The sequence below is a fragment of the Durotheca rogersii genome, assembly GCF_024521655.1.
Source record: "Durotheca rogersii strain YMJ 92031201 chromosome Unknown GGS23scaffold_9, whole genome shotgun sequence".
In the NCBI taxonomy this organism is placed as follows: domain Eukaryota; kingdom Fungi; phylum Ascomycota; class Sordariomycetes; order Xylariales; family Xylariaceae; genus Durotheca; species Durotheca rogersii.
The window spans coordinates 587293-611429 of NW_026251240.1; the positions used below are offsets into that span (position 1 = coordinate 587293).

General features: G+C 55.6%; 8 protein-coding genes across 8 annotated transcripts; 3 read left to right on the forward strand and 5 right to left on the reverse strand.

Annotated features, from left to right (window-relative positions):
• Positions 1-50: 50 nt before the first annotated feature.
• GGS23DRAFT_566728 (FAD/NAD(P)-binding domain-containing protein) lies at positions 51-2914 on the reverse strand. The gene is made up of 6 exons (XM_051516290.1): positions 2610-2914; positions 2441-2510; positions 2302-2382; positions 1880-2230; positions 1386-1811; positions 51-1332 (listed from the first exon to the last, which is right to left on the reverse strand). The coding sequence occupies exons 1-6, from the start codon at positions 2621-2623 to the stop codon at positions 727-729; spliced, it is 1548 nt and encodes a 515-aa protein (XP_051372103.1). The 5' UTR covers positions 2624-2914; the 3' UTR covers positions 51-726.
• Positions 2915-9133: 6219 nt separating this feature from the next.
• Positions 9134-10588, forward strand: GGS23DRAFT_604973 (TPT-domain-containing protein; the record flags this gene model as incomplete). Its single annotated transcript, XM_051519689.1, has 5 exons — positions 9134-9270; positions 9338-9405; positions 9471-9694; positions 9757-10164; positions 10217-10588. The coding sequence occupies 5 exons, from the start codon at positions 9134-9136 to the stop codon at positions 10586-10588; spliced, it is 1209 nt and encodes a 402-aa protein (XP_051372104.1).
• A 1130-nt stretch (positions 10589-11718) lies between these two features.
• GGS23DRAFT_596573 (ribosomal L27e protein family-domain-containing protein) lies at positions 11719-12590 on the reverse strand (the record flags this gene model as incomplete). The annotated part of the gene is made up of 3 exons (XM_051518497.1): positions 11719-11783; positions 11849-12185; positions 12528-12590. 3 exons carry the CDS (start codon positions 12588-12590, stop codon positions 11719-11721), a joined length of 465 nt encoding a protein of 154 aa, XP_051372105.1.
• Positions 12591-13130: 540 nt separating this feature from the next.
• GGS23DRAFT_596574 (uncharacterized protein) lies at positions 13131-13362 on the forward strand (the record flags this gene model as incomplete). Its single annotated transcript, XM_051518498.1, has 2 exons — positions 13131-13276; positions 13338-13362. The coding sequence occupies 2 exons, from the start codon at positions 13131-13133 to the stop codon at positions 13360-13362; spliced, it is 171 nt and encodes a 56-aa protein (XP_051372106.1).
• A 128-nt stretch (positions 13363-13490) lies between these two features.
• GGS23DRAFT_531231 (uncharacterized protein) lies at positions 13491-14770 on the reverse strand. The gene has a single exon (XM_051514738.1). It carries the CDS (start codon positions 14464-14466, stop codon positions 13672-13674), a length of 795 nt encoding a protein of 264 aa, XP_051372107.1. The 5' UTR covers positions 14467-14770; the 3' UTR covers positions 13491-13671.
• Positions 14771-15579: 809 nt separating this feature from the next.
• GGS23DRAFT_531561 (4-hydroxyphenylpyruvate dioxygenase) lies at positions 15580-17388 on the forward strand. The gene has a single exon (XM_051514739.1). It carries the CDS (start codon positions 15998-16000, stop codon positions 17282-17284), a length of 1287 nt encoding a protein of 428 aa, XP_051372108.1. The 5' UTR covers positions 15580-15997; the 3' UTR covers positions 17285-17388.
• Positions 17389-18440: 1052 nt separating this feature from the next.
• GGS23DRAFT_566750 (TFIIH basal transcription factor complex, subunit SSL1) lies at positions 18441-20389 on the reverse strand. Its single transcript, XM_051516291.1, has 2 exons — positions 19432-20389; positions 18441-19366 (listed from the first exon to the last, which is right to left on the reverse strand). Exons 1-2 carry the CDS (start codon positions 20004-20006, stop codon positions 18514-18516), a joined length of 1428 nt encoding a protein of 475 aa, XP_051372109.1. The 5' UTR covers positions 20007-20389; the 3' UTR covers positions 18441-18513.
• A 389-nt stretch (positions 20390-20778) lies between these two features.
• On the reverse strand, positions 20779-22432 carry GGS23DRAFT_531576 (chitin synthase III catalytic subunit). Its single transcript, XM_051514740.1, has 6 exons — positions 22254-22432; positions 22123-22158; positions 21957-22050; positions 21821-21908; positions 21671-21764; positions 20779-21605 (listed from the first exon to the last, which is right to left on the reverse strand). Exons 1-6 carry the CDS (start codon positions 22281-22283, stop codon positions 21057-21059), a joined length of 891 nt encoding a protein of 296 aa, XP_051372110.1. The 5' UTR covers positions 22284-22432; the 3' UTR covers positions 20779-21056.
• Positions 22433-24137: the final 1705 nt, after the last annotated feature.

Below are 24137 nucleotides of genomic sequence, written 5' to 3' on the forward strand. Positions count from 1 at the left end.
ACGTACCTAGGGGGAGGTGAGAGGATACAACTATAGTACACTATAGTACACGTAGATGAAAAACTGTGCTTCAGTTAGAGCCTCCCATCTTAGACACCGAATTAGGTCCGTAATAAGGTCTCTGTCACCTCCAAGCCGGGCACCTACCTCGGCACATATCAACAGATGCCCACCGTTATGTAGGGGTTGCGCGCAGTATGAGTCTCAGACTTCCACGTATCTCCTCGCCACAAAACTGACCTATACGGTGCTAACCATAGAACCTACCTAGTTATGATAAGTGAGAACCGTTAGAATTTGATGTTCTTGGTATTCTGGGTCCGCATATCGAATCATATGTATCCGTCGTATTTTTATTTGCTTGATTTGATTGGTCGATGCCTGTCTAGCCACTTCGTCTCTACAGCATGCGATGGCAGGAAGCTCGTGAGTCTATACTTCTAATCATTAAACCCTCCTCTCTAGAAGCGCAGACGTGTCCGCCGGGAGTGCCGCGCATTCTCGTCGCAACGCCTCAAGTCGGAACCAACCAAACGTGTCATCAGCACCTCCCCCTCATACACAGGCGACGGTTGTATTCCCCGCACAGCTACCGTCAAAAAATAGTCTCTCTCTCAGGACCCCACAAGCACCGCAAACCTGGGGCGGGGAACGTGTTCGTTCAACATCATTCATACGGTTCCGTAGGCCTTCAATATGCCTTCAATATGTCTCACATCTCAACTCTTAGTTTCGGATGGCTAGGTTAGCTGCGCCCGTCTTCTTAGCAGCTAGCGGGCCCTGGTCAAGACGACGCTCCCCGTTCTGGCGGCTGTTGACGAAGTCGGGGTAGTTCAGCGTCAGTTCGACCGCGCCGTTTACAATGTGGTCCGCGGCCTCGACGCCTAGCATGAAAGAATGGTCCTGGTTTCCGACCTCGTACCGCCAGCTGCCGAATCGGCCGCGAGAGTAGATGTCTAGGTCTTGAAGCTTGGGGAGAAGTTGCTTCAGCACACCCTCACGCTCAAGAGTGGGCGTAGGGTAGCCGTGATCAAACTTGCGATGGTAGGTAGAGACAATCTCATCTTCAGGCTTGATCATCTCGGTGTTGATCAGGCCTTGGATACAGTCCCGGAGAAGGTTTGGCTCATCCACAGGCTTCAAAGACGACTGCGACACCTCCAGCATGATGGACCAATAAGGGCCCTCCTTGGGCGCTGTGCTCGTAGGCTTGCTACCATCTGCGATCGAAATCGTAGGGAGCTTGACGTCAGCCTGCGGCTGGTTGTAAGGAGAGTAATTCGAGAAAATAGTCGCGCGGTAGAAAGGGCAATTATCTTCGGGGAAATAGAGCTAAGACTGTCAGTCTCCATATTCAACTTCTCGCTTTCGCTGAAACGACTTACCCAGCACTTGTCGCCGATGCGATCGGGCCGTGCGCCTCGGAGACCTACACCGACGACGTGGGTGGAAGAATAGAAAAGACCCTTGCTCAGGGAAACCAACTCCTGGTTACCAATAGACTCGACCAATTGGTCAACATTCATGGTCGAGATGAGTTTCTCGTAACCAATCGTCGTGCCGTCCTTGAGAGTCACCACCTTCTTGTCGGCGTCAACTATGGTCACTGCACCCTTCTCGCCAAATCTTTTCTTCTCTTCGGGGAGCGTATTGGCAACGGCAATCCATATGCCTCCAGTACCATCTCGGGCGGGGAAGCGGAACGTCGCGTTCGGTCCCCAGTTGCCGGCAACCTTGTTCAGAACAACATTTTTGACCACATTCTTGACGTCGGGGGCGGCAACACGCTCTCCGAGCCACTGGCATTGCATCTATAGTTCACGCGTTAGGGGAGAAGCCTAGCCAAGTGCAGGGGTAGAGGAGACTGTTGGCTGCTTACCTTAGTGGTAGGAACAGCCCAGACTTTGTAATTGTACGGCCTCATGAACATGTCGGCGATGCCTGCACCTGTCATGCGAAGGATCCATTCGTCAAAGTCCTTGGGCTTCGTGTTCGCAACACGAACCTCCAGGGCTGAGTCGATCAAGCCTTCGAGGGCCGTCACTTGATCCTCTTTGGGGAGCATGGAGATGTTGTTCTGGAAAGGGTAAGGGACCCAGAGGCCCTTGTAGCGGACATACGAGATGCGTTGGTGGGTATACCAGTCATCCTCCTTGGGAAGGGCCTCATCAATGCAGTCGTCGAAGTACTTGTAGTGTGAAAATATAACGTGCCCACCCACATCATAGAGCTACCACAAACTCCAACGTCAGGGGATTGCTAGGCAAGAGGGGAGGAGGCGGTTGTGATAAAGAGACGTACAAAGCCCTCTGGAGTGACATCAGTCGAGGCAAGACCACCAGCCTTGTCATTGGAATCAAGGATCAGCCACGAAGGCCCGTTCTATGTCAAAGGTCAGTTCACGATGCCGGGGACCAATTTGAGAGGCGGTGAGGCGCACCAGCTGGTGGAGGCGCTTCGCAGCACCTAGACCCGTAGGCCCAGCACCGATGACGAGAACATCAACGTTGCTACACAATCCGATATCAGTCAATTAGGTTTGTCCGATGCGGCACGGCAAAACCACCAGGTAAAGTGTCATCCCAAGCCCAGGCTGAGGGAAAACTCACATGTCTGCACACATCTTGTCTCAGCTCCTTTTGCAGGATCCGGTCGGAGGTGGGGGAAGCTGTGAGGATGAGAGGAGACCTCTACCACCACACAGTGCTAGGGAGGGCTTGGAACGAGGAGAGGAATGGTTGAAGGCGACTGTAACGCAGCCGTCCAGCTCGAGTCTGTACGGGCTTGTCTATCACAGAGATGGGACGGTTGGTGGTGGCAGACAAAAGAGGGCTCCGGCGAAAAATAGAGTCTCGGGAGAACAGAGAGTGTGTTTTGTATAATATTTTGGAGGGGCAGTGGGCTAAAAGTGTGGATGCGTTTATGAGCAGGTGTACCACGCTAAAAGGGGTATGTGCGCATTGGTCCCACCCACTGCGATCCGCTGTCTCTCTTCGGCCATGCCACTTGGCAAAACTCATGCGGGTGATTGGACGGACTGGACAACTGATACGACGACCTAGGTACCTGGGTACATCGACTTGTAGGACAAGTCCCACCTGCTGGATCCCTGGCACGCACGCATATAAGGTACTAGGTTAGGTACCTGAGATGGGTACCCAGACGGGTACCTAAGGTACCTGAGGCACCTAGGGTAATGTCCCGTCGGTGGCATTTTGCATAGTACCCTGGCTCTGCCTCCTAAGGCCAGGCCAATACTACATTAGATATATCTCCTCTACCACGCAGAACCAAGGGGGGGGGGGAAGCGAGGGCTTGCTGTTCGACTACCCATACAACGTAGGCTCCCTGGCCTCTCGGGCGAGAGACGGGGTCAATCGTCAGGTACCAGGCTTAATTGTACTACCTACGAGGATTGTTGTGCGTCTGTGGGCGAAATGCCAAATCACGACATACGGGCGAAGACGAGGTGGGTTGTGCATACCTGCCACCTTATGAGTATGGACCGTACCGACGCCCGAAGCTGGTCCACGCTCTAATAGAGGCAGGTCGGCAGGCCTCTCCCACTCGCGTACCAATCCAGTCTATCGAGAGAGTATGCACAATGTGTGCCTTACTTAAGAGAAACTCCTCGAGGCGGGCCTTCCTATCAACCCTAACACGTCCACACCGTAACTCACACACCCATCATCGTACTCACAAAAACCCCAGACTCTGTAGAATACCAAGTTGCTAACCTTGAGAGTTGCCCAAGCCATGTGTGGCAGCCAAGGCGGGATGTAGGGAGGAAGTACCCCCATACCCAACCTACGAGTAGGCATGGCAAGTTGGGAGCACAGATAGAGTTATTTCAGATCACTCCCGCTTCCACCTCCCTTCGTCCTTCAGACGGGGGCGCGAATGGGCTCATCTAACCTGCAGCAGGGTCCCGATGCGACAGGCTTGCCGTCGAAACTTTGCTCGAGGCACACATCCTCTCATACTGACACATGGTGGACTATATACAAACTACTACCTCATGTAGGTAGTAAGTCGGGTAGCGAACACCTATTTATTTGCGAATATTTATTTCAGTTATTTTAGTGAATACCGCCTATCCAAGGGGGCAGCCGCTAGTCTCCCTTCTCCCTGGAAAGCTGGGAAAGCTGGGATACGCTTGACCAATTGTCAGTCAGGGGTAGTATGACATGACGGGGAGTTCAGGGGGGAGGGGGGGAGTCTTCCCTACTTATCGCCCACTTCGTGAGTCCCTCCATCATCAAGATATGACAATCGCTGGATGGTTGTCCTATAGGTCCATGTGCTGCGTCAGCCATGTATACACATGTAGGCTATGTACGAGTGCGTGAACCTGACGTTGCATGTGAAAAATGATGGGGTGCTGGTAGGAGCAAAACCGGCGTGGAATTATAAGCAACAAGCGCAAAACCAGACCTGTCGTCGACGAGAACGCCGGGAAACCCCCTGCCCTGCAATTTCGTTATAAGATGAATCACACACCCACCTCATCCTCCGCAGTCCCTGGCACAGGCCAATCTGGAGTACCTGGGCTATCGAGCACGACATCTACTACGCAAAAGCTTCTCCTCCTAGAATAGGATAGTCTTCCGTCGCGTAGTCCCCACAAGGCAACGCACCAGCCTGCAGACGGAGCCAGAGAGCAATGTCTCTTTCTTGCTTTTATTTCCCCTTCCTTTTATTTCTTTTCGCGCTTCGGCGAGCCACTCGGCAAGCGGGATAGGCGACGATAAACGCCTTGCCGTGTAATGTACCTACGGAGAGGTCCGGGCTAGGCTGGTCGGTTAGCCAGTGTTGAGGCTGTAGGTAGAGGTGGCTTTTACCCGTAAACGTCCCGCCCGTCGTCTATCGCAACCCCGAATCGTGCCGTGCTAGACAGGTGCCGTGCGGGCTAGGCAGAAGGTGGGTACCGGCGGCGCAGAGTCTACCAGAGACCAGCCAGCTCTAGAACCCCTATCGTAGCAAAGTTGGCGTTGAAACTATCTACCCCTAATAAAGAACTAATATCGGAGTACATCCGTCAATACACACGTAGGAGGTAGGTATACATTGTGGTCGTAACCATAGGTATATGTATGTGGATGTAATTCCGATATGCGCTACCCTCCATTCCTCCCGCTGCTCGCCCCCGCCAGCGTGCGATTAACATGTTGCATCTCAGCCCAAATTAGGTCTATGAAGAAGATCGTTTAATTTCGATAAGGTCGTGTCCCGCCAATGTTCACGTCGCTGGCTATTTCTTCTCACAAGTATCTGCATGGGCTGGCTGTCGATCTTGCTTTCCGATCACAGAAACTACCTACGCATGTCGGTATGGCGTTGGTGTCGGCAAAACCACACACATCGCCTCAAACTTGGTTTCTCGCTGACGCTTCGGGGTTGGACAGTCCCGCGAGATCTACGCTGGCGATTCGACTAGTCGGAAAAGCCGCCGTCTCACGTTTATTTATGTATCGTTTATGAGCAAGCTTGCCAAACTATCAGGGAATCTAAAGACGCCTACGGAAGATCCCGAATCTTTACGCGTAGTTCCGGAAATGCCTAGATCAAAGTGGCGAATGGTCTAAAGTATAGTTGATCATCGGAAGGGAGCCGGAAGGGGGAGTTAACAAACCCTCAGCCGATTCGACTACAAGATGCCAAATGGCAAAAAGGGGAAGGGGGACGGACCTAGGGAGAAAAAGAGAGGAGGTTAGATTCAGGAAATAGAAAGCGTCCGTTTTCTTCTTTTCTTTTTCGAAACAGGTACCGACTAATACTGCAGATCTAACCAGTGGCTCAGCGCGCCGCCTTGTAAGATCCATCTATTTATACTGTCATGGACACAAAACTACCCACCTGAGGCATGTACATGCACCCATGAGATGGCATCCGCTGTAACGAGAGCGCAATGGCCCAACCAAAAGGTTTCAAGATTACGGGTCGTCTGGGGGGGACTTAAGTTGGTGATAGACGGGACGAGCCACGAGCAATTATCTCGCATTATATAGATAGATAACTAACGCCTTGCATGATTCAGTAGGCGGGACACGCAAGACGAGAATCCCCATCTATACCACCCGGAATAATGTCCAGAGGTAGGTACTTCATAAGATAGCCGGCCCCGGTCGAGATACCTACATGGGCTTCGACCACATGTGAACAACCACGTTCAACGGCCTAACCTCCTCACGCACCTATATACGCACACGTACTTACGCACCACGTATCATAGGCATTATAATGGATGTACATAACGATGCAACAGCTGTTTGCCGTGTTCGGTAGGTATCCTGCGAAGGCCGATATGCAGCTGACGCAATAAAATGTCCTTCGAGGATTAACGAACGGATACCAACTCACAGGTAATTTAGGCACCTAAAATATAAGCCAGGTAGTCTGGCTACAGCGACATGGAGGAGCGCCGGCGTCGAATTTTACTCAATAGGCGGGCAGAAGCCATTACGGGCAGGGTACATAGCCATGAGCAGCCATCCGCCCCACATGGAACGCGAGAGGAGCTCAGTCGCCCGGATTGGGGACGACCAGATTGTTTCGAGAAATCTTGTCGTCAGATGCGGGCGTCGTGGCTTGCAGCGATGGAGCGCCTCGATACCGAGAGTAGATTGAGGGCTCGTCCCAAATCCCACCCGTAATACGTGGCCTCGGAAGCTTATATGGCCTTGTGCTGTCTCGTATTTCTGGACCGCGCATCCGTCTGATGACGTCTCATGCGAGCAAACAAGTCTGTCTTCTGCGCTGACGACCGCACACCCGGAGCACGCCCAGAGCCCAGTTCTGGGGGGCGCTGACGACGATCCAGGTCCGAATGAACCCCGTCGAATTATTCCACCCACGCTTCGATCCCGACTTACTACGTATGTACCTACGTGGTGTTGAGATAGCCCGGCCAGGATCAGAATCATCTTTGTCCGAGATGAACATTTCCTCTCCTCTCCTCTCCTTTCTCTTCTCCCCTTGCCTCCCCTATTGCTATGTGCATACGTCACATCGCCAGACGATAACGACCAGCACGGGGCGCACCCGCTCAGCCACCCGCCCCAACTCGTCTGTATCTGGCCAACATCAGATATGACGGGCAGAAGCGGAGGTGATACATCGTGGAGGCTTTGTTCCCCCTAGAGCCAGATGGCGACGTCCCGCGTCAGGAATTTAGTGGTATGCCAGATCGAAGTGATGATCGGCAAATGGGGGGTGGTGAGGCCGAGCGAGTAATACCCAGCACAGAAATCCGAGGGAGAAGATGAGAAAACAAAAAAGACACATCCAACCTGTCTTAAGCGTTTACCTGGCGTGCCTCCTCGACTATAGCATGGTGCACCGGGTCTTTTTGGATAGCTTGTTCGAGAGAATCGATCGCCAAGATAGGGTTGAAGAGGAATGCGACTGAACCAAGTGGCCCGGCGATGTTGTAGCCCGTAGCGCTTGGCGCTGTGCATGGTACCGACCTCAGGGTGTCGCATAAGATTTGAAACAAACAATACCCACTCCCCGTGTGTCCAGCACCACGGAGGTACACGAGGAGCGGACAAGTTAATATGTCTCTATGTGGAGTGGTAACGATGGAATCCCACTCGTGCCGTACTCATGGTATAGGCGGTTGATTCGAGCCCCGGCCGGATTGGAGTGGTAGGTGGTCGCGTCGCGGGGGTGTACGAGAGAAGGCAGGCTCATGATGACATGGGAGGCTCCGGTCGACCTGGGAAGCGGGCAGGACATTACGAAGTGGCAGTTGGTGATTCCGGGTTTAATCTTGTCGTGCGCGCTTCGTGATGTGATTGCGGCGCACTTGTCCCGGTTCAGGCACAACTGCTATGCAATTCCATGTGCAAGTATTATGAATTCACATGTGGCCCCCCTGACCGCAGGAATCTAGGGGGGGACGGGGAGTAGGTACCGCCTAATGTGCAGCATGTATAACACCTGCCTATAGCACCTGATATTAGGCGCCTCTGGGTACCTACATATAAGGTACCTGCCCATTATCTAGCGGAGGCCAAGGTACCCCCAGCCTATACATAACGGTAGGTAGGTAGGTACCTATATACGCCGTACGGAGCGGGCTTAGGCTCGCCCGCCACAGCACGCACTTACGATGCGACCGTGCTGGAAAGCTCAGATTCAATTGGGGCGGGTTTTGGGGCTAAAACCGTGCGGGATGAGGTACGCTCGCGAGAGCACGGTACCTCGCACGTACCTCCCGCGGATTGTACTATACATGCCTACAGGCAGGAGGTCCACCCTTCGGCATTACCTTAGGTAGGTAGGTAGCTTATCTTAGGTGCCACCTACCTCACGCACCCAATAGACGGTAGGCAGGTACCTACCTTACGTACTAAACGTACGCAGGAGGTTAGGTACCTAGGTACGTAGGTAGGTACCCACCTCCTTGCCCAGTCGACGACGATAGGGTGTCCACCAGGTGTCAGGGAGGTACATCTGTGTGCAGATGGCAACTTATGATCCCAGCATAATGCGCTGAAATCTATCGAGGTGGGTGCGGGTTCACATACCTGGCTGCATATGTACCTACGTACCCGGACAGCCAGCCCGGACCCAAGAGGGCGTCAGGTTGCGTCCTCGACGCACGCCTTGGCCCTCCCCCAGGAGCCCTGTCGACGCGAACGCAGCTCGTAAATGAAAATTTATTAGCCGTACCATCTTCTTTCCACCCTTCTTCTATTCCGTCCTCTTCTTATCCCTCTGCGCTTCCAACCGCAATCGTCTCCTCCTGTTCTCCCCCTCCCCCGGTTGTCGACGACCCTTCTCCTCCCTCCTCCGCACAAACTCGCCTTTTCTTGGAGGCAGTGGAAAGACAGAACCAGAGTTCCTCTCCTGTGGCACACTTGCGGGTTGTGAACTTGGACCTGCCCCCGGGTACCGCCACCCCCCGATTCATTTCCAACTCTTTAATTGGCCCTCCGCCGGCTTGGCCTTGTCGCTCGTTCCTGTCCGTATTCTGTCAACTTCAACTTCCTCTTTGTCTCTCTCTCTCTCTCGTTACCCGTACACGTCCGAGCATACCATACCCCCTTTCCAAATCCAAGCCTTCGACTGCACACCACCACATCACATTTTTTGAGCACTAGAATCCATAACCATCATAGCAGCAACCATGGCCGACGAGAAGAGCCGCACCTCCGGCGAGATTCCTCGGCCAGAGCAGAAGGGCCCGATCTTGCCCACTACGAACCCCGAGGCCGAGAAGCCTCAGCCGCCCAAGCCCACAATCCATCCGGCTTTCTATGTTGCGTACGTCACATCCCTCTCCGGTCGCCGTCGAGTTATGGCCGGGTGAACTAATGACGAATGGCTACAGGACATGGATTGGTCTGTCGTCGTCGGTCATCCTCTTCAACAAGTGGATCCTCGACACGCTCGAGTTCCGTAAGATGGCTCCTCGGGCAAGACCTAACCAACCCAGTACGAGCGAGATCCTAATGGTGCGACAGGTTATCCCGTTATCCTCACCACCTACCACCTGACGTTTGCGACGGTGGCCACCCAGCTGATGGCCCGCTACACCTCCCTCCTTGACGGTCGGAAAACCGTCAAGATGACCGGTCGCGTCTACCTGCGTGCCATCGTCCCTATCGGTGTCTTCTTCAGCTTGAGTTTAATCTGCGGCAACTTGACCTACCTCTACCTCAGCGTCGCCTTCATCCAGATGATCAAGGTGCGGATCTCGAGCAATCTCGATTCTGCGCGTGGCTTTTTGCTGATGCTAGACTTCGACAGGCTACCACTCCGGTCGCTGTACTCCTTTCGAGCTGGGCCATGGGCCTCGCGCCCCCGAACCTCAGGCAGCTCCTCAACGTGTCTGCTATTGTCGTCGGTGTTATGATCGCCTCGTTTGGCGAGATCAAGTTCGTCTGGATCGGGTTCCTATACCAGCTTGGCGGTCTCATGTTCGAGGCCATCCGCCTCAACTTGGTCCAGGCGCTGCTAAGCTCTGCCGAGTACAAGATGGACCCCCTCGTTTCCCTGTTCTACTTCGCCCCGATCTGCGCCGCCATGAACGGTGTTGTGGCACTCGTGTGGGAGTTTCCCAGGGTTTCCCTGGCCGAGTTTAACAACGTCGGTATCTTCACCTTCTTCCTCAATGGCCTTTGCGCCTTCCTCCTCAACGTCTCCGTCGTTTTCCTGGTAAGTCTCAGGCACGAACCCGGATCGGTATTGCTGCTGACAATTGGTATAGATTGGGAAGACGTCTGCCGTCATCATGACTCTCTGCGGCGTCCTCAAGGATGTTATGCTCGTCCTCGCGTCCATGGCCATCTGGGGCACTCCTGTATCTGGCCTCCAGGCCTTTGGTTACTCCATTGCCCTCGCCGGCATGGTTTACTACAAGCTCGGATTCGACGCCCTCAAGGGATACGCCAGCGAGGCTGGGCGACAGTGGGCCGAGTTCGGGGTTGCCCGCCCTGCCCTCCGCAAAGTTATCGTGGTCGGATCCGTGGTGCTGTTCGTATTCATCCTGTTTGGGGGCTTGGCTCCTACATACGCCCCCGACTATGATCCGTCCCAGTACATCGCTGGCGCCGCGGAGAAGTTCGGTGTATCCTCATGATGGACTATGTGACAAATGAAGCTCCCCTCGGACCGTATGCCTTTATACTATTCTAGGTAGAGGAGGATCACGCCACGGACCTATAGGGGCCGGGTAGGACGGGCATGCGCTCTGATGACCGGGTGTGCGCTGCCTTGATTTTTCGAGTACATACTTGCACATTTTCGAGACGACGGTCGCGGAGAGGAAGTTAATTGGGGGTTGACTTTTTTCCGTTTGTTTAGTGGACGGGCTCTCACGAAAGAAGTAGCCAACGCGGTCATCGGTACGGCTATAGAAAGCAGACAGGCGTCAATCACATGGGTCGGATTGCTTCTGCTCGCATCATGAAAGGGCCCATTGCCATGTAACTTAGACGGCCTCGGGGAACGAGAGCTGAACGAACACGCAACTAAAAACTGCCTTGTAGCCCATCACTTCACGCTCACATATAGCCCGTGTCTCACCGGATGGTGGTTACGTAGCAGTAGTACTAGTAGTTGGATGACGAGGGATAGGGGATTGCAGTAGAAATAGTCGCAGCATTAGCAAGGCAACGCGGAAAATGGTGGAGGCGAAATTAGTTTGTATGTCCTTTACTCCCAATACCTCTCAGGTCAGCACCCTTGCCAATAGTTCGGCTAACATGGTTCGTCCGATGATACGACAAGTAGTGTCTTCACGTATGCAGAATTCGTACTCATTCTAGGAGGGCGGTTAGAAGGGTATAGGATTGTTGCCCGTAAGTCAAATCACGTACGCCCCAATATTACGATAGGTACAACGGCCACAGAAGTAGAGGGAAGCGTTTCCACTCGCGGTGCCGCCGCCGCCGCCACTACCGCCGTGCCCGCGTCCCACGCTCCGTCTACTGCTCTCGTTCTCTCTTTTCTTGCCATGAATGATGCCTTCGTATTCAGAGAAGAAAAAAGGACACAACGCCTCCTTTTATTTAGGCTCCTAATGCCGCGGAGGAAGAGGATGATGGTGGTGGTGGTGATAATGGTGAAGATGCGAATTTACATCCGAGATCAGAGAGAAACCGCCCCTTTCCTTCCTTCCTTTCCCTTGAGATGGTGTACCCGGAACGACGATGACGACGGAAGTAATGCAGACCAAATGATTTTTCTTTTTGCTTTTTGTCCTTGGGTTTAGAATTCTGTTGGCGGCGGCGGGAGGTGATTGGTTAGCGTGTGCGTATGGGAGATAGGAAGGTCTACGCGTCCGACAGACGGCAGGCGGCGGATAGGTAGGAGAGCGAAAGAGCTAAGGGAGACGTACTCAGCGGGGTGAAGAACCACTTGTTCTTGCCGCTCGTGTAGCGCTCCTCAAGGGCCTTCTTGACGTTCTTCTTGGCGTCCTCGCGCTGGGAGACCTCCTTGAAGGTGTCGGTGGTGATGACGCCCTTGAGGCCCTCGAGCTCGAGCGTGTAGCGCGTGGGCATGAGGTGGTTGTAGTTGACGGCCTTGATGAAGGGCTTGATCTTGGAGCGCCGCTCCTGGCGCGCCTTGGACATCCGGCGGGTCACCTTGGCCGGGTACCGCTCGATGCCGGCGACGAGGGCGTGGCCGTACGGGTGCACCTTGTTGCCGTTGTCTACGGGCTGGATGATGACGACCTGCGCAGCGAGAGAAAGGGCGAGGCCCAGGTCAGAATAGCGTTCCGTATTTCCTCCTCTGCAGTCTGGCTATCGAGAAGCGGAAGCGTATTGGGCATAGTAGGTAGACATATATAGAGCCTCTTTTTTGGGGGGGGAGGGGGGTGGGGGGTTAAGGTGGTGACCATAGGGCATTTCTTCTTCTTGTTCCGCTTCTTTCCCATCTGTCCATCTGCGGTCCTGGTGCTTGGAATAACGAAGGGAATGGTGTTGATTGCTAGAGCTAGCGCAAATTGCCTTCGCCGTCCTGCTGCACCCTGCCCTCTTCTTCTATCCTCTTTCTCTATTCGACTCTGAACATACCTTCTTACCAGCGTATCTGCCGCGGGTGATGATGGCTACTCGGCCAACCTTGAGGAACTTCATCTTCGGCGTCGAGGTATGCTGTCGTCGTCGTCGTCGATGTGGGGTGTAACGAGGTCGGACGGGAGAGGAGCGAGGTAGGCTGGCTTAATTGGTCGTTGAAGAGGTCGTTAAGGTACTGAGTGAAGGTTCGCGATGACAGAGGAAATCGAATCTTGTGCCTGAGAAAATTAAGCGAAGGGAAGGGCTTTGCCGTTGATTGGCTGAAATGGGTGAAGTGGGACTGTCTCCATCCACATCCGTCTCAATATTACTTAATCCATGCTTTTCGGTCCATCGATTAATCCCGCTATGTTGTGAGCTTACCTAAGGTAAGCCTGCAGTTCCATTTTCCCCACCACTTCTTATCCATGGATTTCCTCGCCGTCCCACCTTCAACTCACTCCTGTCCAAGATGCGCCGACACTGATCGACAGCCAACCTCTCCTGCCACCCAAGATTAGCGAATTCCCGTCTACTAGATAAGCCACGCTGAAGAGCATCTCACCCGATATCACCGAGATTGGGACCACATACGCAGGGCCACTCCCGTCATCCGTAACCATGGCTCCGCCGACCTATATTATCTCTCGGGTGGGTGACCCTATCTTCGCCCTCCTGATTGGACTCGGGGCAACTGTGACGAGGATCAACCGCGAAGCAAAGGAGAAGGGCAAGACTACAGAGCAGACGATCGAAGCAGGCAAACGGTACGCAACTGGCCGCAGCGTTGGCTCATGGTAACTGTGAATTCTAACCTCCCCCCTGTAGGCGGTTAAGTAGCCTGTTCAAGTAATCAGACCTGGCGGTCCGGCGCCGAGAAGGCGCATGGTCGTTGGGATGGCATCCCTAGAAGTGGTGCCGCGTTTAGATGCCAAGTCGTCTTCTCGAATCGTCTCGATGACGCCCCCCCCCCCCCCCCCCCCCGCGGACCAGACATGTTTACGTGATATCCTACTCCAAGACCATCCCGGGAAGCAGTACTATACATGCCGCGAATAATTCTTGGACCACCGTTACCCCCACGCTCTCGACACCGCAAGCTTCTCAAGAACGGACCTCACGCAGTCTCTCCTTCAACGCCACCAAAAAGCATCCCGGTTTCTCATGCCGCATATGCTGGGCCGTATTCCTTCTTCATAGCTTCCCTCACCATCTGACCGCACAGCTTAGCTGTCGGGTTTGTGCTCACGGCCAACCCTTTCGCGATATCATTCCCATATCTTCCTCCTAGCGCAAAGTCGCTTGACGCAGCTTCTTCGAAGTCGATCATGGCCCACGTCGCTTCTTTCCGCCCAGAAACATCGACTACCCGGTCGGCATTCAACGACTTGGAAGTCATGTGGTAGATGGCCGCCCGCTGGGTATGTGCTAGAGAGAGAGTTTTCCCAGCTTGAGGCGAGATGGCGCCAAATAGGCTTTTTGGTGTCAGTAGCTTGATTGCTGTATCGAGGTCGGCAAGGGCCAGCTCCGCCGCTTCGCGTCTCTCGGCGTTACCGACATCCGATAGCAAGCCTCGAGGGCCTCCATCGCCAGATAGGAGCATCGCATCCCCGTACAATCTCCTAAGGGCTTGTGCCCGGTTATTTCGGGCGCTGGCGTAGTTGGGGTGCTCCGAGATCAGCTCTCCAAGCCTCGACACGCATCGGCGATATTCAGCGCCGAAGGAGTCCACCGTCGACGCTAGTTCAGACCCGGCCAATTGCGTCTCCAAGTTCTGCATGGCCAACACAATTTCTCGCTCCTTTTGGGAGACGCGATGGTAGACATCCGCATTTGTTATATTCGGATCCTTGGGCAGGGTCGAATCTACGAGAATTGTTGTCAACGGATTTGCCTCGGGGTCCCTGATCTTCTCAAGCACGTTGAAGTCGCGACGGCTCAGCGAAGTCGTAGCCATGTCGGCGGTGTCTAGAAGGAATAATTAAGCAGAGAGGAGGGCACAAGGAAGACTGGAGCGTATAGGAGTCTTTGTACGTCGGTATTGGAGTAGAGGGGGTAGAATCAGCTAGCTTATGAAAGAGTGAGGCACGAGGTATTTCAATAGAATCATGTGCTAAGAGGGAGGGTACGATAGCAAGCAGCAAACAGGCTCTAGACGAGCGGCCTTCTACCTCACCGGTATTAGAGCTCAATGGGCCACGGCAGGCTTGGCGACGGGTTGGGTCGCGGCAAGCCTGGGGCGGTGGGCCTTTCCGCCTTGGCTCTATTCCCGATTGCTGACGACCTGGTCGTCTCAGAACTTGGCAACGAAGACGACTCATGTATGTACGCGTGATAACCTAAGGCCGCCGGGCGCTGGACCTACCGAGTCCAGCCTGGCATTCCGCCCCCCCTTCTAACCGTGTCAACCCACGCCTGGAGAGGGTCATGGGTGGCATCGGGTAGGGCGGCGGAGGTAGGACGGGACACGGTTAGCTTCGGCACTTCCACGAAACGCACACGCCTGAGGCCCCCCTTTGTTCTCGCGCGCCGCCAGCGAAGCAACAACCACAAAGCACGAGGCGCATGGACGCACGTTACGAATCGAATATCACGCATTGGGCAATCCAAGGGGGGGCTAGCGGTGCGGTGAGATGCAGTATCCGCTTGGAGCACTGGAGCGGGAACCGAGCTGCTGGTGAGCCGCTGCTACGAACGAGCCAACCCCCGTTCCCAGGTGGCCGGACGGCCCTCCTTCACGCTCCCTCGCCTAGCTAGAAGGTCCGTCGTTTGTATGCGCTCATCTAGACCCTGTAGGTCAGACTCAGGTAAGACCGAGCCGGACTGAGGTAGGCCTGTTGGTAATCTATCCACCAAGCGTACGCATAACCTGCATAAACAGCGTATCACTCTCCGGATCTCCCCAGGGACGGTAATGTTCTCCTGCTGGTCGACGCACTGCGCCGCCCCTGGCACGCCCGAGCGAGTGCGAGCACGGCGGCGGCTCAAGGGAGGGTGTGCGGAATTCTGTCCGACGCCGATCACGTTACCCTTCCCTCGATAGCCGTCCCTTCCGAGATCTCTCGTAATATAGCTAGGATATGCCTAGCCCGTATACCGGGCGTAGGTAGACTACGCACGAGAGGTTTAAATGGAGGTGTTCCGCGAACAGTCTCGGTCGTCCTTATCTCCTCCCTCGCCTCCCCGTACGTCATCTTGTATCGAGAGTAAGCACATTGCCTTGGCTCGGGATCTGCTGTGATATTTACCGTCCTCATCTTGTCTAACTACTCGCCGGCCGACCTTCCGGCCTGTATCCCTTGCTGGAATTACTCCGTCTCGAGCGGTCCTCATATATCGAAATATCCCTCCTCTCCTTTACGAGTCCACCCCGCTCACGAAGCCGTAACCCATCTCTATATCGCTACACCCGCCCACACGCCCACACTTACACACACACTCTCACGTTCTGCTCTACTCTCTCCCTCTCCCTCTCCCTCTCCTAAGTCATGGCTCCCGGGGCACTAACAGAAACTCCGCCGGCGTCGACTGGGGCTGGTGACAACCTCACCGCACAACCGCAGCATGCTGAGGCGGTCGCCAACTTCCAAGGCTACGACCATGTGACATGGTGGGTGGGCAACGCGAAGCAGGCGGCGTCGTACTACACGACGTTGTTCGGGTTCCGGACGGTGGCCTACCGCGGACTCGAGACGGGCAGCCGGTACTTTGCGTCGCACGTCGTGGCCAACGGTGAAGTGCGCTTCGTGTTCACGTCGCCGGTGCGCTCGCACGCGCACCTGCCGGCCGACGAGCTCGCGGCGATGGACCCGCAGGACCGCGAGCTGCTGGCGGAGATGCACGCGCACCTGGAGCGCCACGGTGACGCCGTCCGCGACGTCGCCTTCGCCGTCGACGACGCGCGCGCCGTATTCGAGGCCGCGGTCGCCGCGGGCGCCGCACCCGTCCAAGAGCCGCGGACGCTGCGCGGGTCCAAGGCGGACGGCGACGCGGCGGGCGAGGTCGTCACCGCCGTCATACGCACGTACGGCGACACGACGCACACGCTCGTCGAGCGGCGCGGGTACTCGGGGGTGTTCCTGCCGGGGTTCCGGGCGCGCGCAGCGCCACCGTCGTCGGTGACGGCGCCGGCGGTGGCGCTGGAGCGCATCGACCACTGCGTCGGGAACCAGGGGTGGGACGAGATGGCGGCGGCGTGCGCGTTCTACGAGCGGTGCCTGGCGTTCCGGCGCTTCTGGAGCGTGGACGACAGCCAGATCTGCACCGAGTACAGCGCGCTGCGGAGCGTTGTGATGAGCAGCCCGGACGCGGCGGGGGCGGTCAAGATGCCGATCAACGAGCCGGCGCCGGGGAAGAAGAAGTCGCAGATCGAGGAGTTCGTGCAGTTCAACGCGGGGCCGGGCGTGCAGCACATCGCGCTGCTGACGGCGGACATCGTGGCGGCGGTGGCGGCGATGCGCGCGCGCGGGGTCGAGTTCATCGCGGTGCCGGCGACGTACTACGCGGCGCTGCGGGAGCGGCTGCGCGAGGGCGGTAGAGGGCGGGCGTGGGCGCTGTCGGAGGCGGAGCTGGAGACGCTGGAGAGGCTCAGCGTGCTCATCGACTACGACGACGGCGGATACCTGCTGCAGCTGTTCACGAAGCCGCTGCTCGACCGCCCGACCGTCTTCGTCGAGATCATCCAGCGCAACGGCTTCGACGGCTTCGGCGCCGGCAACTTCAAGAGCCTCTTCGAGGCCATCGAGCGCGAACAGGCCGAGCGCGGCAACCTATGATGATGAGGAGAGGGGAACCAAAAAAAAAAAAGGCTGCATCATACCCTCCTCTCTTCACACACACACACACGCAGCGAGACACACACACGGAGAGGGAGGGAGGAAAGGGGGTAGAAGCGAAATCATCGCCGAGGCGCGGCCGGGCCAAGCAGGCAGCCCTAGCCTTGGCCTGCCGGGCGGGAACGGGACGGGCGGGAGGCGTTGTACGATGTACCTACCTACCTACTCCGAAGGAAGCGCTCGCTCGCGGGGCCGCGACCGCCGGCGCACACGCGGGAGACCCGTTGATAGGGGGTACCGCTTCCGTCCGGCACACCGTCCGCATGCGCGCGCGCGCGGAGGGAGGCGGGGCGCCAGACCACGTTATCGGCCGGCGCTGCGCTGCGCTGCGCGGACACATGCCCCCCAGCCCGCCGCGCCGGTTAAATAGATGATGCGGTTTACGCGCACATGTTCCTGTTCTCTCGAATAAATATGCGTCTAGGTAGATGTATACATGAGATAAGCCAAAGAGAAAAAAAACCCCCCCCGCCTAAAAATGGTGTTACGTTGGACGCGATTGGCAGTAGCAGCTTGTGATAACTTCCACCCCCTTATATGCACTGTATATTGTACGTAGGATATGCACGTAGGGTTTAACCTTGTGATGGAACGCCGCTACAGCCTGTCATTCCAAATTTCTTTCTTTCTCTTTTTTATTTTTATTATCTATCTCTCTTCTGCCTAATGCAATGGCTGGCTGGCTGGCTGGCTGGCTACCTTGTGCTTTCGCTATCCTGTCCAACGAGTTCGCGTAGCGACGACGCGGTAGGCAAAAGCGTAGGAGGCGGCGATGTGCCCGCCCTGTCTCCCAACCCAAAGAGACCTCCCCCCCCCCCCCCCTCTCCCTCCGTATGCGTGTGTGTATGCGTGTGTGTATGCGTGTGTGTGTATGTGTGCCTCCCTCTCTCTCACATGACATGATGCAAAAGTCGATACCGTGCGCGTCCGTGTATGCTCCTTTTTCCCCCTTCCCTCTTCTCTAGTATGCTGCGGCCCCTGCCAAAACGCCCCGTTCCCATGCCGTTGTATTACTTCCCCGTCCCCTGGCGTACGGGCCGGCCGTAAAAGCGTCCACGGATCGCTGGTGAACTCCCGAGTCTCAGCGGGTGCTTCCGCCCCCGACCCCCCCCCCCCCTCCTTCCTGCTCTCCCCTCTTCTCAACGTACATCGTCGTTGTTCAGGTCGCCTCATGAATCTATCTCCATCGCCGCGCCGTTGCTTCCCTGCGCGTCCCCGTTCGCGTCGCCGCCGCCGTTCTGCGCGCCTCTGGCCCCTGCGCTGCTCTGGCACCCGGGACAGTTGTGCAGCACCTCGTGGGCGAACAGGTCGCAGTCGATGCAGAAGTGGTTGCGGCAGACCTCGCACGCGTATCGGCTCGATTCGCTCAGGCCCTTGGACGTGGTCGTCGCGGCCGGGCCGGGTCTCTCCTTGCCTTTGCCCTTGCTCGAGCCTGGCGGAGGGTCGGGAAACCGCGCCAGACACGAGAAGCAGGCCTTGGATCGCCTCGCTTCGGACCACGGGACCTCGACCCAATTCCGCAGCGGGAAGAGGTGGTGGTAGGACCTCGCGAGATGCGTGGACAGGATGAGGGTGAGCCCGCACCCGGGACATTCGGCCGGCAGCCGGCAGACGCGACACCCGCATCGTGTGCAGTCGTACCCCTCCCGCGTCGGTCGGTTGTGGCAGGCGCAGTAGTGGATGGCGTCGCCGGCGGTGAGGGTCCTCGACGGGAAGCCCATCATGAGCAGGCTCGCATTGCTCTCTTCTTGCGTCCGCGTGATAGGAGGGGTCGTAATATCGAGCAGCAAGTCTCGAAAATGCAGTTCGTCCAGAGCTATGGTATAGCTCGAGTTGTCGCCTCCGTTCGTCCTTGAACAGAGCTCCTCGCAAATGGCCACCTGTGCAGCGAGTCCGACGATGGACACGCGTATGCGGTCGGCGATGAGCGAATTGATGGTTTCGTGTATATCTCCCGGGTCGCTCGACATCAGGGCGCCGTACACTATCACGGCTTCTCTAGTCCCGTGGGATGGTGTGTGGCTGTACCCAAGACGGTTAGTTATTTCCGATTCCTTGGTCCTTTTTGCTAAGCTGTAGAAACCCACAAAAGCGCGCCCCGGCACATCTCCAGGGCGTTCTGCAAACTCGGGTTTCCTTGGGGGTCCTGATTGACCCAGCTCTGGAGCTTCTCGAGGTGGTCGGTCGGATTTCCGCTCATGTCGCTTATCCGGACGGCGACGCCATCTCGCATGCCTATCACGGCGAGCTGGGAGATGGGGTTCTGCTCGAAGTATTCCCTGACGAACTGGGAAGCGTAGGCCATGCTGAGCTCGTAGCGGCCGGGCAGCAGATCCTTCTCGAGCATGGCGAAGGACATATCTATCGCGAGCACCAAGTGGCGTATGATACCGCGCTGCAACGGCGTCGTGTCCTTGAGCAATCTCGCGCGTTTCAGCGCTTCGGCATGACCTTCGATGCCCGCGACCGACCCGTCGACGTCGACGACGTTGTCCCATGACCGTTGTATGTCTTCCCAGGCAGCCTTACCGCCTTTCCGGGCGCCCTTCTTGCTCTTTTCGCCCCGGGCGCGCGGACGCGCTTCGGGTCGTGGGCCCGACGCGGCCCGGTGGCTACTAAACTCGTCGTCCGATGCGTGGTACTCGCCATCGGAGTCGGCCATGGTCGACTAGATGCGAATATTCACACCGGGTAATGATCGAAAGTCGCCAGGAGGAGGGTAAGGGGCCTGAAAATATGCCTATCGGACTAGGAAAGCGTCGAGTATGGCAGGATGGCGTGGTGGCGAAGAGAAAGCGAAGAAAGGGAGCAGCCAAAAAGATGGTTGAAATAATCACCGGTCAATGCGCGGCTGGAGGAGTTTTTGGACAATAGCTCAAGGCATTGTTAATGAGGGGAGCTCCAAAGGGCAACATAACCCCCGACAACAATCGAGAGCTTCTTGATCGACTGGCTGGAGAAGGCGGCGTGTCATAAGAGAGTTGGCTTGCTAAGACATAAGAAGAGAAGGCAAGGCTACCACATATTCTAGTTATCGGCGCTGGGCTGCGGACGCTGACTACCTATAAGTGCATGGATCACCTTAGGTAGGTGCATGCTCCATGCTGAACCCCCCGTTAAATGCAACATGTAGGTACCCAGGTATATCGTCTCCATGACGCAGCCTCAAGTACCTAGGTACCTGGTATAATACCTACATCCCCCCTGGACTTCTCCCTTTCCCATTACACCCCAAAACCAGGTAACATTCTCAACACCCATATACGCCTACACGTCGGGGTCTCATTCGATTATTTATTCACTTATTATCATACTGCATCATATACATTGGTCGCGTGTTTCTGGGGTATACTTCTCAACCATGCTCTCGAATCCCTTCGCCAACCGGGCAGATGGTTCAACTTGGGACGATACGTATGAAAAGATATCGTCCCCCTTCACAGCTACGCGTGCGTCGCCTCCTGTCGCGTAACACCTATCGCACGCCTCCTTCCCTCCCGTCTACCGGCGCCCACCACCGGCGTTATCTGGCTTTTTGCGTATAAATTAGGTCTCAATGGCATGTTTTTCTCGCAGCACCTGTCTCTCCACAGCGGCTTCTGTTGATGGGATGCCGCCCACAAAGGAAAGAAAGAACATAAACGGGTATATTAAACCTGAACTCCGAGTCCCTATTCAAACGAGTGACAAGAAGCGAAAGAAAAAAAAAACATCAAGGATAGGTTGCCGGCTGGCTGGCAATCGGCCAGTCGTCCTCCGTGATGCTAGACCAGAATATCCAGATCGTCACGACGGAAAGAAGCGTGAAGAGCGTCTGAAACAACGCCCCGTCGATCTTGCCAGTGGTTCCGTTGCAGATGTACGGGCTGATGACGTAGTTGAATATCTGTCCTAACGCAAACAGGATAGCAGCGCCTGTCAGGTATATCATCGGGCGGATCTCGCCTAGGATTCTCAGCACGAGTATCGCCTCTAGAACATAGAAGGCGACGAGGAAAACGAGCGGTGCCAGCTGGTAGAGGACGTAAAGCGCGATATTTCGGTAGTGGTCGTTGGGATCGGGGATGAACTCGGTCGTCCAATGGTAACCTGTATCAAGCGTGACATAACCGGCACCGAGGAAGAAGATGGCACCCGAGATGAGCATCAGCCCGATAGAGAGAGGGGTACCGTCATCTAGGATCTGGTATCCTACGACAGCATTCAGTAGCAGAATCCACGTCGTCGCAAGGATCATGCCAATGTGGATCCCAGTAAAAGCCTGCTCGCAGTTAGCCTCTCTCCCTTGGTTCCACACTTCCCTATCCCCGAGATATCATCACATACAACACGGACCGTCCCTGAGAGGGGAAACTCTCCCACAGTAAAGATCTCGCATATTTGGATTATTATGTAACCCAAGAGGAACAATTGCATTTCCCTAAAGCAAGAGAAATCAGATATCATGGTCATGCAGCGGCGGATAACAGTACGGACCTCCGACCCACGGCGGCTTTCTTCTTTTCCGAGCGCAATATCAGCAGCGCCGAGACAGCAATGGCAATGCCGCAGAGCAATATAGATCCTATGGTCCGTCAGTGAGGACTAGAGCCGTTGATGTCGAGGAACAGACCTAGATTTCCCAGGTGATTGCCATTGGGTAGCGGGATGCCTCGTAGTTGGCAGCCACCCCATTGCCCCTGCTGATTTTGCGTCTCCGAGAGAACCTAGGTCCAGTCGTCAGCGAACGGCGAGCCCTACGTGGGATGCGGTAGAGCGGCGGTCCCAGACCAACTTACATTGCAGACCGGTAAGGTTGAATCGCGGCAAAAGGCCTACAGCGCAAAACGGGAAGATCAGTATTTTTCTAGGGCATTGTTTGCAGGAGTGCTAGCGCATTGATCTTGATCTAGTTCGGGGGGACGCATACGTCAAAGTTTCCGAAATTTGTCGACCCCATTTTCACCGCCGTAGCGCGAAGGACTCACGCTGTGCCGGTTTTAGGAGGGGAAGATGGCTCGCCGGACGATAAATTTTGGGGGGGGGGCGTTTTTTTCTTTCTTTCGCAATGCTCGTGTCCTCCCCACTGGCTTAAAAATTGAGGCGCAATGTCGAGAAGGGCACGATAGCAGGCAGTTGTTGCTGTTTCGGGCACTCAGGCGGTCGGGTTGTCGCTAAAGGATACCGCCGGGAAGTCTGCAGAGAAGCAGAGTCGGTTGTAAATTTCGTTTCGACTTCCGCGGGGATTTTTTCGATGAAATGGCTAGCGAGAAGGCTGGCTCGTGTTCTGTTGTTCTCGGAAGCCCCGTAGGTACTCTCGGCTCGGATGGTCGAACGGAAGGGGGGGATGGCTGGAGGTATATGATGGAGCCAGCGGTGGACCAGTTGCAAAAGAAGAAAAGAAAACGACCTCCACTCAAATTATGGTGTCTCGATACTAAAGGTATCGTTGCGCCTCGCGCCCAAGAAAAAGAAGAGGTTCACTTTTAAACCGGACAGCAGGAGGAGGGATTCAGGCATTCGGGCAGAACATGGAAGAGGGAAGAGAGGGAGGGCGCACCCGTTCTGGCCGGCGGGAGGTTGTTAGGGTGATATGGTTGGGTTCGTTGTTCAGTTCGTTAAGATCGGTCGGCTTGGCTAGGCCAAACTCAGAATATATCCCCTGCACCTTCTTCGAGTTCGTCTACTAGTACTTGCCAAATAGCACGAGGTAGCAACGGACCTTTTTTAGCTTAATTGACCTGAAAACGAGGAAGGTTACGGAACACACGTACCCTATGTACATATAGCACCCGCCGGCCGGCCTTAGGTACGTTTGCATCCTGACGGGGCACCTCTGGCCATTAGGTACCTAACCTGACAAGGCGGAAAGATGAGTGGCCTAACACGCGTTGCACCACGCATTGCTGACACGGAGTTGACGTGTAGGTAGGTGCCTCCTCTTACTTAGGTACCTAGGTAAGTACCTTAGGTACCTAACTCGGGGCGCGGAGCGCTGCTGCGATGTACATGCGTGGTACGGTAGGTACGTGGTAGGCGACAACGAGACTGGAGGGTGGCTGCCAATGGGAGGGTGGAGAACGTGGGTCCCGTTAAATTGGTCCGAGCCCGCTTGGCCGCGGGCGGGCAGCTTGTTCCTGAATCAAGAGGCAGGAACGCTGCGATTTGGCATAGCATTCAGGGGCTGGAAATCGGGTTGTCTGGTCTTTGCAGGGGGACCAAGGGAGGGGCTAAAATTGTAATATTTCACCCTCTCCGTCTACGCGCACGCAACGCACTCCGCACGCATATGAGTATACACACATATCCCGCGCTGCTAATATTCCGCCAGATCACGACTTGCTTCCGCATTCGCCCTCGCGTCCCCTCCCTTGGCCAGGGTTCCCATTCCTGTCCCAGACGGATATGCACATCAATATATAGTACACATGCACACATACATACATATACCGACCTGGGTGCCGTATGTAGGGCTAACCTCGTGCCCTCGGGCAGGTTGCCCGCGAGCAGGTTGCCTACGGACGAGAACTATTCAGCCCATATGGATGATGATGACGGGTTCGTAGATGCGTGTGCCTGGGGCAGATCTGTGAAGCAGCTGCGCGAGAGAGCTTCCGTCCGGACATGTGCATACGTCTAACTATCTGTATGTATGAGTGTATGCATGCACAGAGGCAGATCGCACTTATAGAGTGAACAAGTCCAAGTTGTTTGCCGTCGAAGCAACAACTGACGATCCCGCAATGTCTCGCATGAAATGAAGAGATAGGTATATGCATGTATGGCTAGTCGGGAGGTCCATGGGTGTGCCTGG

What these genes read in the sequence shown, in the direction of transcription:
- GGS23DRAFT_566728 (XM_051516290.1), bottom strand. An exon ending in ATGTCACTCCAGAGGGCTTT is followed by an intron (nt 2,231 to 2,301) that starts GTACGTCTCTTT and finishes AGTTTGTGGTAG; the next exon opens with CTCTATGATGTGGGTGGGCA. An exon ending in GCATCGGCGACAAGTGCTGG is followed by an intron (nt 1,333 to 1,385) that starts GTAAGTCGTTTC and finishes TGACAGTCTTAG; the next exon opens with CTCTATTTCCCCGAAGATAA.
- GGS23DRAFT_531231 (XM_051514738.1), bottom strand. Translation starts at nt 14,466, where the DNA reads ATGGCTACGACTTCGCTGAGCCGTCGCGACTTCAACGTGCTTGAGAAG.
- GGS23DRAFT_531561 (XM_051514739.1), top strand. Translation starts at nt 15,998, where the DNA reads ATGGCTCCCGGGGCACTAACAGAAACTCCGCCGGCGTCGACTGGGGCT.
- GGS23DRAFT_566750 (XM_051516291.1), bottom strand. Translation starts at nt 20,006, where the DNA reads ATGGCCGACTCCGATGGCGAGTACCACGCATCGGACGACGAGTTTAGT. An exon ending in ATGTGCCGGGGCGCGCTTTT is followed by an intron (nt 19,367 to 19,431) that starts GTGGGTTTCTAC and finishes TCTTGGGTACAG; the next exon opens with CCACACACCATCCCACGGGA.
- GGS23DRAFT_531576 (XM_051514740.1), bottom strand. Translation starts at nt 22,283, where the DNA reads ATGGGGTCGACAAATTTCGGAAACTTTGAC. An exon ending in CAAATTTCGGAAACTTTGAC is followed by an intron (nt 22,159 to 22,253) that starts GTATGCGTCCCC and finishes TTTGCGCTGTAG; the next exon opens with GCCTTTTGCCGCGATTCAAC. An exon ending in AAAGCCGCCGTGGGTCGGAG is followed by an intron (nt 21,765 to 21,820) that starts GTCCGTACTGTT and finishes CTCTTGCTTTAG; the next exon opens with GGAAATGCAATTGTTCCTCT.